Source organism: Crotalus tigris, unplaced genomic scaffold (genome assembly GCF_016545835.1).
Source record: "Crotalus tigris isolate CLP2741 ecotype Arizona unplaced genomic scaffold, ASM1654583v1 scf7180000017568.12009008, whole genome shotgun sequence".
Lineage (NCBI taxonomy): Eukaryota > Metazoa > Chordata > Lepidosauria > Squamata > Viperidae > Crotalus > Crotalus tigris.
In genome coordinates, this window is record NW_024096478.1 from 2,842,521 (window position 1) to 2,855,180 (window position 12,660).

General features: G+C 41.0%; 1 protein-coding gene across 6 annotated transcripts in view; it reads right to left on the reverse strand.

Moving 5' to 3' along the window:
* The window catches only part of PPP2R2B (protein phosphatase 2 regulatory subunit Bbeta), a 283,772-nt gene that overhangs the window by 78,710 nt on the left and 192,402 nt on the right, over positions 1 to 12,660 (reverse strand). For all 6 annotated transcript variants that reach the window (XM_039351753.1, XM_039351762.1, XM_039351781.1 and 3 more), the window contains one exon: positions 11,910 to 12,022. In XM_039351753.1, coding sequence (XP_039207687.1) covers positions 11,910 to 12,022 — 113 coding nt within the window. The remainder of the gene's footprint in view (positions 1 to 11,909; positions 12,023 to 12,660) is intronic.

A 12,660-nucleotide genomic window follows, 5' to 3' on the forward strand; every position in this document is an offset into this window, starting at 1 on the left:
GGAGTTGCACTACAAAGGAATAATGAAAACTGTATTTAGAAATATCAATAAAAGTCAAGAGTGGGGAAGCACAATAATTGGATGAGCATGCATCAATCTATGTCTGTGATAAAATGTCTAGTATCACCTCTTCATAGCAGCAGTAAGCAATCTAAGGCCCTGCAGCCTTAGAACAACAGCCCTCATATACTTGAAATGGTGGCCATAATAGTTGGGCCTGATGGGAATTGGAGTCCAACTGTTTGCCTAATCCTGCCTTGGAGAACTTGTCTACATCAAATGTCTCTTTGTTTTTTCCTTCCTTAATTTGTCTTCCCATCCTCTTCTGTTATGGTGGTTTCCTCTCTCTATAACATAGCTAGCAAGCTTCACAGGGCTGGGATATATTCTGCACACTGATGGTAAAATACTAATCGCAAAGACAAAAATATCTTACATGGTTCTGAAGATGACCCCGTGGCTCTTATTGCTAGTCAGTCTTGTCTCAAACAACTAAATACTCCAACTACTTCCAAGAAAAGCAGTACTTTTCTTCTGGTTTTGGGGAAAAAAAACAATTGTCCACATTGACTGGCCTTTGCCTCCAGAAAATATTGTACAAACCACTTTTCCTATGAAGAGTGAGCTGAGTTACCTCTCTCTCAGTGTTTTGCCAAACCAAACAAGACCTTTTCCCTGTGGGATAAAGATGCCCCGGAGGCATCTTTTTTTCTGAGGTATCCTCATGATGTTGCCTCTAACTCTCACTCATTCTCAGCTCATGAATGAAACAGATTAAACTCATCATCTGACTTCCGATAGTATTTTCTCCCTTCTTCCAATTCCTTCCAAGGGCAGCCTTGGGAGGTATAAAATCTGTTTTGTTTTGCTACAAATTACTTTAGAGGGAAGTCAGCTGATTGCTGTAACTTGAAAGAGAAGCAATAGAAGCAGGGTGTGGATCAGCAGTTTCATGCTGATACAGCTTTCAGCCAGCTAAAAGGCAGGTGGAAAGCACTTGAATTGAATAGTGGGAAAAGATCCAATGGATAATTTGGCGGGCTCAGCTTCTATTGTTACAACTAAAAGGTTGCAAAGCAATAGGCATATTTTCAGATTTATCAAAACTCATTAGAAGAAGCTAAGCTTTAAGAAAACAAAAGAAGGAACACTGTTGAAAATTATTTAGAATTCTTGCAAATTTGTGTTTTTTACTGTGCTCATCAGGCCTTCCCCCTTTTGGTTAATCAGGAATTCCAAAATAGCAATGCCTGCACTCCTATGTAGAAAATTTGCATAGAGAAAGACACCAGAAAATAAGGAAGACATTTTTTTCCCAAAAGTCCCTCCCTATTTTTCTGTATTTTTAACTTAAACAGAGTAATACATTGGGGATTGTACATGAAACAATTTTAATTTTTGCAAGACAAATATTATCGTATGCTTTGCTATACCCACTCATCCTTTTCACAATCATTCATCTTTCATAAATTTGTACTATGTCCCTTTCCTTGCAGTGAACTCTCACGTATCCCACTCTGAGCTCAGTGGGGTTTATACCCAGTAAATAAGAGGAATCTTAACTAAAAAAAATTACCATAAGCGTTTTCAGCCTGGAGTGTAGGTCCATTTTCAACCAATAAATGTTTTGCTATCAATGCCCTTACTGGCAACACGCTCAGAAACAGTACACTCTAAGTCCAGGACATGGTGTCCTTCTAAAAGGACTCTGTGTACTTCTGAGAGTCTTAAAAATCATTTTGTTGCTTAGACAACCTAGCTTTACATATTTTTTTCTTCCAGCTGTAAACAGTAAGAAGGAAATTTAGATTAAAACCCATTATTGGGAGCAGAAAATCCTTATCCCAGCAGATGTATTTATTTATTACTTCTTTTCCCTCCCCTTTAGATGACAGGATGAAAAGCTTATATCCAAAACTGATTACACCAAAATTTCATATAAAACTACAACACAAACATTTTTATGACAGTGATTTATTTCTCAGAATATTGTTTTACTGTTTTTGAACAAGTAGTAGTATTTTCACAGTCTGTTTTATGTTTCACAAAACTGGCTGACGCGATGATTCCCCAATAACGACAGCAATACGTGCTTCCCCTTTTCATGTAAACTAAGCAAATATGGACCTCTTTTCATCAAGTTGTTCAAATAAATATGTCACGTTTGAGGTGTTTCTAAACTACTGAAATTATGGTGCATGGGCTTTTGATATCAAAAATCCACTCGTGAACTTCAACCTAATTTCACTCTCCCTGTTCATTGTAAATACCGAAATCTTTATTTTCATGGAAGTCTTTAGGGAAAAGCGCAGATTTGAAAATGGATGGGAATTATCATCAGAAACAGGCAAGAGGTTATTGTAAAAAAGCAAGGTATTTTGTTGTTGATCTCTGAGGGAGAAGATTTCTGTATAATACTATCAGTTCCAGATAAAAAGTCATTAGTGAAGTAATAAAACAAGCGTAACTTTTTATTGCTTTTAGTAAGTCTCAAAATGGGAAACTACAAACTTAAAGACACCCAGAACTTTTACATAATGACAATACCTGTGCTACATAATAAGGGCAATCAAATTTGACATTTGGAAACTACACTGCTTCTTGAAAGTGTTTTAATGTAGGGGTTATGTATTCCCTGAAGAATACAAATGTATTCTACAAATGTAAAGAAATTACATCAACTTTTTTTTTTTTTGCATAACTTGCATTGGGAGACAAAATTGCAAACAGTAAAAGTCACTTATATCACAATGGGATTGTATTACAGTATGTTTATCAGCTTTACCTACATTACTAAAGTTCTAAATTATCAGGTAGGTAGTTGTATTAGTCAGCTGCAGAAAATTTATCAGATATGTGAAATGTTATTGTCAAAGGTTCCGACTAATGAAGCACTTCAAAGAACTTTCAGGCATGTTTCCTAAAGTCTTTATTACAGAGCTACAAATTGCCAGTCACCATCATGGACGTTTTGATGCCAGAATCTGACTTCCTCTTGCTGGCATCAAACTTTTCTTACTAAACCCCTCCCTTATCTTGCAGGCACAAGTCACATTATCCAATTAGTGTGAAGGTCAAAAGTTTACTTCCTCTTTCTTTCCCGGGCGTCCCCCCCCTCTAAACTATGTATTAACCCAGTAAATACCAGACAGTTTTGCATACTGTCAAAGCAAGAATATACAGTATTTGCAGCATTGACATCTGGCCCCCCTTACAAGAAGGATAGATCCTGTAAAGTAAACAAAAGCATATGTTAAGGGTTATCTTTCGGTTTGCTGGGGTGTTTCACATGAAACTTTTTGACTAATCTGTCAGCTTTCACTTCACTGGACTTCACCCAGGTGGCTTCAGACACCGGGTATCCCTTCCATTGTACTAGGTACTGTAATTTCCCTCTAAAGATTCTGGAGTCAAGAATACGTTTCACTTCATAGTGGGTCTGCCCTGCCACTACGAGGGGCCCAGGTGCCTTCTTTGGAGGAGGTCTTAAAGTGGAGCCCCGATAAGGCTTCAACAAACTACAATGGAAAACTGGGTGAATTTTCCCTAACAGTTTAGGGAGTTTTAGTTGTACTGTGACCGGGTTGATGATCTTTACTATGGGGAAAGGCCCCAAGAATTTTGGTTCCAATTTCTTGCTGGGCAATTTGAGGCGTAGATATTTAGTTGACAGATAGACCTTTTCCCCAATTTGGAATGTTCTTTGGGGAGCCCTCTTTTTATCAGCTTGCTTTTTATAGGTTTCAAAAGTCTTTTTTAAAGCAGTTTTTGTGTTTTTCCAAACTTCTTCCCACCCTCTCACCCACTGATCAAGTGTCTGTGAAGCGGAGGGCAACTGAGGATATTCAGGTATTGGGTTAAGAATTTAACAGGGAAAGAATTTAAATTCTTTCCCTGTGGCTACTTTGAAAGGCGTGTAGCCGGTGCTGCTGTGCACAGAATTATTGTATGCCACCTCCGCAAAAGGGAGGAGATCAGTTCAGTTCGTCTGTTGGTAAGAAATGTAGCATCTAAGATATTGCTCCACCATTTTGTTAGCGGCTTCGGCGGCCCCATTGGTGGCTGGATGAAAAGCAGATGATAACCCTTGAGATGATCCAATCAATGTAGGGAAATTTCTCCAAAACTTTGCTATGAATTGCACCCCCCTGTCTGAAATTATTCGCTTAGGGGCACCATGCAGCCGGTAGATATGTTTCAGGAACAATTTAGCCAGTTGTTGGGCAGATGGGAGCCCTTTGCAGGTGATGAAATGAGCCTGTTTCGAGAACAGGTCTATTACAGTCCAGATGACAGTATTTTCCCTACTTTCAGGTAGATCCACTATAAAGTCCATAGCTATTTCTTCCCAGGGTTGAGAAGGGTCTGCCACAGGTTGCAGTAACCCAGGAGTTTTCCCCGGGATTCTTTTCATTGTGGCATATACAGTACAACTTTTTACATAGTTTTCCACATCCTTTTTCAGCCCCGGCCACCAGACTTGCCGGCGGGTGAGGTGTAGGGTTTTCAAATATCCAAAGTGTCCAGCCTGCTTTACATTGTATCTGTGTTTGAGAGCATTAAGACGGAGCACTTCTGGCAAATATAATTTCCCCCCTTTGTAAGCCAAGCCGTCCCTGCATGTTAGGGACACTTGATTATCTTTGAACCGTTGGTCAGTGAGGAGCTCTCGTTTTATTTTCTTCACTCCAGGATCATCAGGATTGGGGACCCTGCGAGGTGTAAGTTGAGCAATAGTTTGTGGATTGGGAATAATTGCCTCGTTAACCTGCTCTCGTTCGCTTTTGTACTGTGGTAACCGGGATAGCGCATCAGCTAGAAAGTTCTTTCCTCCTGGTATGTACTTTAGAGTGAAGTTGAAGCGGTTAAAGTACTGTGCTCACCGTACTTGCTTTGGTGACAATTTGTGGGGAGTTTTCAGTGCCTCTAGGTTTTTGTGATCTGTCCATACCTCAAATGGCACCTTGCTCCCTTCTAGATAGTGTCGCCAGTTCAATAATGCCCACCTAATCGCAAAGGCCTCTTTCTCCCAGATTGCCCATCTTCGCTCGCTCTCAGTGAATTTCTTAGAGGTGTAGGCGCAGGGTTGCAGGATCCCATTTTTGTTCTTTTGTAGTAATACCGCTCCAACTGCCACATCGCTGGCATCGGCTTGAATCACAAAGGGTTCCCCTGGGCAGGGGTGCTTTAGAACCAGTTCAGCGGCAAATAGTCTCTTTAAATTCTCAAAAGCTGTTTGACAGCTCATTGTCCATGCTAGTGGTTGGCCCGGTCGTGGCTTCCCTCCTCCTTTGCCTGTTTTGAGTAGTTCTGTAAGAGGAAGGGCAATCTCGGCAAAAGAAGGGATGAATTGACGATAAAAGTTGGCAAAACCCAGAAAGCTCTGGAGCTGTTTGCGAGTCCTTGGGGGTTGCCATTCGATTATAGTTTTTACCTTGGCCGGATCCATTTCAATACCCTCATTGGAAATTCGGTAGCCAAGATAGTCTAATTGGGTTTGGTGAAATTCACATTTTGACAATTTGACATAAAGCTTGGCATTCAATAGTTTCTTTAACACTTCTCTCACTAGCTTTATGTGATCAGTCATATTTGTGCTGTATATCAGGATATCATCAAGATACACCAAAACCCCTTTGTACAAGTGATCATGTAGAACCTCATTAATCAACTGCATAAATACAGCTGGGGCCCCCTGTAGTCCAAATGGCATGACTTTGAACTGATAGCTCCCCATAGGACAGTTGAAGGCAGTTTTCCACTCGTCTCCCTCTTTTATTCTCACCCGGTAGTATGCTTCTCTTAGGTCTAACTTAGTGAAGACACTCCCCTTAGCCAGATGGGTCAATAAATCCTTTAGGAGGGGGAGGGGGTATTTATTTTCCACACTTACAGCGTTAAGTCCCTTGTAGTCTACGCAGAGATGAAGAGACCCATCTTTTTTCTCTTTGAACAACACAGGGGCTCCCACGGAAGATTTGGCCCATTCGATAAACCCCCTCGCTAGGTTTTTGTTCACATATTGCTGCATCTCCTCCATTTCGAGGGGGGACATAGCATACATCCTCGGACGTGGGAGTTTGGCTCCGGGCATCAGTTCGATGGAGCAGTCATTGGGTCTGTGTGGGGGTAGGGCATCACATTCTTTTTCACTGAACACCTCCGCCAGATCCAAATATTCCTTGGGGATGACTGGTTTGCCTGGAGGCAGGGAGGCGGCCATGTGCGCTCGCTCATTGGGTGGCCTAAGATGCCCAGTAACATCAGTTGACTCAATGGGGGGATCAGGCCCTATAGGTAGTCTCACAATTCTCATTCCTTTCTCCCACCAGATAAATGGCTTCCATTTGTCTAACCAGGCTAGTCCTAGGATCACTGCCTCAGTCATTTTTGGAGCCACCAGAAAACGAATAAACTCCCAGTGTGCACCTATTTCTAGGTGTAAAGGCTCAGTTAATTGTGTAATAAGAGTCCTTCCCATCAGGGAGCCATCAGCTTGTTCAAATCTCATTGGTTTGGAAAGCTGTTTTGCCCTTATGCCCATTTTCATGGCAAATGCCAGACTAATAATGCAGCAGGTGCATCCCGAATCAATTAGTACGTTCAAGTCTATTTGTGCCTCAGATTTAGGGATTATAAGTTTGGCGGCCAGTGAAAAAGGCAGGATTTGTCGACTCACCATTGGGTCGTTTTCTCCTTCATCGTTGCTGTCAAAGAAGGGTAGAGCAGGGGCGGGTCTACCTGGAGTCTCGGCATCCTCCTGTGTGTGGGGTGTAACCTGGGCAACTGGTTCTTGCATGAGTCGATTGGATTTTTCTTTCGTTAGCCGCTGAGCAGGTTTCTTTTGTATTGCCGGTCCTGGCTTGCTCTGCAGTCGAGGGTAGGGGACTGGACAGGTGGCCGCTCGGTGTCCTCCTTGTCCACACCAGAAACACTCGAAGGAAGGGCGTGTAGGTGGCCTGGGTCTCTCAGCCCTTGCAGTAGTTGAAGGCTTTCGTGGGGGTGATTGCTGTCCAGGTAGCTCTAGTTGCTGTTCGGGTTCATGTGGGGGAGGCTTCTTATAGCGAGAGAGCTTAACATCTAGCTTCACGGCTGTCTGGTACCACTCCTGCACCCGATCAGGTATTTCTCGATAGATGCAGGCCTGAGAGAGGTGATCGTCTAATCCCTCGATGAAGTAATGGATGAGGGACTGCTCAGGCCACCCCTCTATTCGACCTGCTATCTTGCAGAATTCTCACCCGTACTCCAGGGCAGGCCTCCCGGCTTGTTTTATTTTGTGAATTTGTCTTGCTGCTTTGAGACCAATGGATGGGTCCTCAAATCGTTCTCTCAGACTTAAAAGAAAGCGGTGGGGATCTTCCAATTCGGGGGCTTGCTCGCTATATAAATTGTTCAGCCATTCAGACGCCTCTCCCTCTAGGTTGGACGCAATGACATCGACCATGGCCCCTGGTTCCGGGTACAGATAGGCCCAGCATTTCAAGTGAGAATGCACTTGGTCGAGGAAAAAAATCAGCTTCTCTGGGTCCCCATCAAAGGTTGCATTGAAGGGTGGTGCGAACACAGGGTGCTGTGGCCCCCACTGGGGCTGGTTCCACGGCTGGAACATTTGCAATAGAAGGGCTGTAGGTTTCACTTTGTAGGAACTGATTTCTGGTTTTCATTTCTAAGTTTTGAAATCTTTCCAACAACTCACCCATAACTGTGTTATCTGTCCATTCTGCTTTTGAAGTCTTCGCTCTCAGCTGGGAAATCTGCCAAATTCCTCTCTCCCCAGCTTGCTGGCTGTCGCCCCCCCCCCCGGGGAAACTGTTGCAGCCACAGGGCTGGTCTCAGGCACTCAGGCAATCTTTCTTTCTCCATAATGAGATCTTCCCCGAAACTTTGCCAGCTCCTCTCAAGCATAGAGGCAGCTGATGGAGTTCGGGACTGCAGGTCGTTTGAAAAGAATGTTGGATTCTGGCATGATGTCAAAGGTTCCGACTAATGAAGCACTTCAAAGAACTTTCAGGCATGTTTCCTAAAGTCTTTATTACAGAGCTACAAATTGCTGGTCACCATCATGGACGTTTTGATGCCAGAATCTGACTTCCTCTTGCTGGCATCAAACTTTTCTTGCTAAACCCCTCCCTTATCTTGCAGTCACAAGTCACATTATCCAATTAGTGTGAAGGTCAAAAGTTTACTTCCTCTTTCTTTCCCGGGCTTCCCCCCCCTCTAAGCTATGTATTAACCCAGTAAATACCAGACAGTTTTGCATATTGTCAAAGCAAGAATATACAGTATTTGCAGCATTGACAGTTATCTGGGCCCAGATCAAGCAGTTTAGCTTGGTTACACATGGCTTCCTGGTTTATCATTCCAAAACTTAACAGAAAGATTCTGGTGTGAACGGAAGTGCAATGCACGTTGAAAAAAACGGAAGAGCTTCCAGTTGTGTAGTTATGGCTACATCCTGCTTCTTTTGACCTGCAGATACCTTGGACCGCATTTTAAAAATAAAGTTGGATTTTGTTGCATCTTTTCTGGCTGGGGATGTCACATTTGGAATTCTGAGAGCATATTACAGAAAATGTATGCCATGATGGGTCTGGCAAGTCACAAAATACCCATCTATCTAAAGGCAAATGTGTGAGGTTGCATCCCATCATCCTTCCTATCTCCCAATATCTTCTTTACCTCTTTGTTGTTTGTTTGTTTGTTTGTTTGTTTCTGTTTTTCTAGGCAGGTAAACACATTTTCAAGCTGAGCCCTGGGTTCTGGCAGTCTATAATTTTAATGGTCTAAAAATATGTCTTGGGTGTATATGGGACCCAGAATCTTCGTGAATGTAAATCTTATGTTAGAGGGTGGCATTCTGAATACAGCAGCCTCACTTTTCATTTAATTTCAAAGATCTTCATTTAATTTAAAAGAGTAACATGTTTAATTTTATTTTTAAAATAAAATAAAATTATGGGGAACATGAAACGTAACATGCACCAAGGAAGGCATCTATTATGCACTTGGTAGTTTTAGGGTGACTACAATTGGGATCTAGATTTCAGTGTAATTATGACAGTTTTTATATTGCACATTTAATTTCCCTCTGATCTCACTATAATTTTTATTGCTTAACATTTCAAATGTATAGAGAGTTAAGGAAGATGGCCTTGACAGAAATATGCAGCAACTGTTATCTAGGCAAACATTCTTTATGCCCTGAGAAAGCAGATAATATTTTGAAGTGCTACTTACAGCATATCCCAGTGATTCAATGGACTATAAGGGACAGAGTATATAGCACAATCAGAGTTGCTGGATTCTTGTATAATAGCCAACGTAAATAAAAGTAGTTTTAGAACGACTTGTGGAATTGATTTCCTGGTCTGGTCTGCCTAGCGAGGCTGACAATATGCTTGTTGTCTGTCAGACCTTAAAGATAGGGTACTGCAAGAATTCCTGGAATATTATTATTGTAGGGTAGAAAAACAGCGATCTGAAAGCCTGCCAGAGTTTCCTTTTGCTGCCTCTTATACTAAACAAACTCAAGGGGGATTAGTTTGACTTTCTTTCTCATTTGCTTCAATCTCTGTACTGTGTAATCATTTCTCCTAATCCTTCCTTAGAATTGAGACTTCCTACATAATACAGTAATATATGTATATATGTATTTTGATTATGGATTACATTACCCTAGGGCAGAGGTAGGCAACCTTGGCTCTTTCATGACTTGTGGACTTCATCTCCCAGAATTCCTGAGCCAGCCATGTTGAGGGGAGAGAGGTTTCCAAGCTGAGCCATGCTGGCTCAGGAATTCTGGGAGTTGAAGTTCACGAGTCATAAAAGAGCAAGGTTGCCTACCCCTGCCCTAGGGGTAAGAAATGCAATAAGGAATTAATGATAAGCAAGAGCATTGGGTACTAATTTTTAACAGAACTGGGAATTCTGGGAGTTAAAATCCATTCATCATAAAGTTGCCAAGTTGAGAAACACTGGTTCGAATATTAATGGAAGATTTCATTATGAGGTGCCACTACGGTAACACCACCCAAACTTTTGTTATTTGGAAAATTTCTGCTTGGGCCCTGCAAAAACAAAAGATGCAAGCTCTCTCCTAATACTCAATCCATGTCTGTCTAATGTCCTAAGATACGGAGGAAGGCAACACTGAGTAACATCTATTTCATAGTGTTTTTAAGGAAAATGTATCAAGATAAAAACAGGCCGCCCTACTGACATAAACCAATTTAACTAATAGAAGAGCTTTGAGAAATTATTTTAGAAGGCACCTCTCAGTGAAAATGCACCCAAATGATGCACCCAAAATGACAATAAACATATTGTATAGAAAAATGAAAGCATTTTCTCAGTCTTCAACATTGTGCCTACCAGCAAGAAGGGACAATGCAATATGGAAGACATTTGTTTCTTATTTAGAATTAATTAGTTCTCTGGAGTTATTAAATGACCTTGTTGGCCTGATACTAATAAAACCAGAAGCTCTAAATTTGAGTGAGAGTAATTACAGTCACTATGTTTAAAACTGTTCAAAATTAATATTGAAGAACCATATTACTATAGAATGGATTAATGATAATATTAAGACAACCATTTTATACAGTTGGAGGGAAAGAGAAAATATATCTCAGTATTCTGAACAAAAATGAAAGAGCTTCAGCATATGAAGCTTGTGTTTTCTGAATTTAAGGACAAAATTACTGCTGAAGCTTCAGAACTCTAGTAAGTAAGCATCCAGATCTAAGTTCATATATTTCTTAATTCTTTCAAAAGAAAAACAATGTAGCAGTTCCTTTGATTGGGCCCGAAAGTCTTATGGTATGCTAACTGGGTGATAAACATAAGGTAAAGGTAAAGATTTCCCTGTCCAATTTTGTCTTACTCTAGGGTGCAGTACTCATCTCCGTTTCTCGGCCAAGAAACCCATCATTGTACGAAGTCAGGTGGACAGCATGGCTATGTGCCAAAGGCACACAGAACAGTTACTTTCCCACAGAAGTGGTACCTATTTATTTACTCGCATTTGCATGCTTTTGAACTGCTAGGTAGACAGAAGCTGGGGAAAGGAACGGGAGCTCACCCTGTGGTGCTTGGGTCTCAAACCCGAGCTGTCAGCTTTCCAGTTGACAAGCTCGGCATCTTTTACCTCTGAGCCATCATGCCTTGATAAACATATGTCTAATGGAACTTGAATAACCAAAGAAAACTGCCATATTCTATGCTTTTACCTTTACAATAAGATATAAAATGCTGCTCAATGGCCTTAGTTGCCTTTCTTCAACAAGGCCTCTATTTGAAGCTCAGAGCTATCAAAATGATGTCAAATGTGTCCTGATGCCATTTGTGTGATGATGTCTTGACACAAATGACCACAGTTGCTTGCCCTCCCCCATGGACATCTATGGGTCAGTTGCTGACATCTCTTGAGCATTCAGGAACTATAGCAAACAAATTGTTCACCCTAGCAATAAATGACGCACTTTTCATCTCATTGAGCTAGAAATTGCTCCCACTTACCCAGATTCTTTTATTATGTGTAGCCAAGCCTGATCTTTCTGTTGGAGTAAAATAAGTACATTAAATCGAGTGCAAGTGTATTTATGTCTTGTTTTAAGGATATAAATGTTGCCTTTCAAAACAGAAGTTTTTCCAAGGTAAAGTACTCAGTGCCTCAACCAGGCAGTTACTGCACAACTAAAACCACCTTAACTCTAACTGAGGCAGAATGATGGAATGACATCAGTGTCAAGTTACATCAATTGCGACAGCCAAATAGAAGAAATTCTTGGTATCTAAAACATTGAGACTAAATCAAATCAGATACCACTGATCCATACAACCAGGAATAAAATGTTACAATTCTCTCTTTTAGCAGGAAGGAAGTAGGAAAGTCTTATATGCTATACCCGTAGTGTGGTAATTGTGGTGGGATCTCGAATGCGTCCATCTTCATCTTTGAGATTATAGCCCTCTGGTCTTTTATCTCGTTCACTGACTTTCCATAGTTTCACAGTTTTATCTGGAAGAAAATCAGAACGCTTCACTGATTTATTGAATGATTATGCATTTTGTAACAGTTAGGATTTATTGTTACTTATCACTTGCACAATTCATCAACAGTGACCTTTTTAGTTATTTTATCACTGCTACCATCTTCTATGTGGGAGAACGCAGATGAAGTGTCTTAAGAGAACCAAAGACTATGGGAAAATGAGAAATGTGTAACTGAACCTTGTCAATTGCCGTGTTTTTTTAAAGTTGGCAACTTTATGATATATGAACTCCAATCCCCAGAATTCCAAGCCAGTATGCTGGAGGAAATTCTGGGAATTGAAGCCCAGATATCTTAAAGTTACCAAATTTGAGAAACACTGATCTATTGGATCACATTAATTAAGCAATACCTTAAGAGGCTGAAGCCCAGAGACTTCTTCAAGTGCAGTAGTGGCCAAAATCGTGTAAACCTTTTAGGAAAAGTGTACAGTAGAAATGCCACCTTTAGTTAAGTTTCCACCAATTTTTCTTCTAATTTCTTTATAACTGTAGCCTTGTTCACTTAATACTATTTTACATTGCTTTCTGGGCGACCAGTCAACTCTTTACACCATTATTTTAATTTTATTATGTTTTACAAGCTCACTAAATGAAAGAACACAA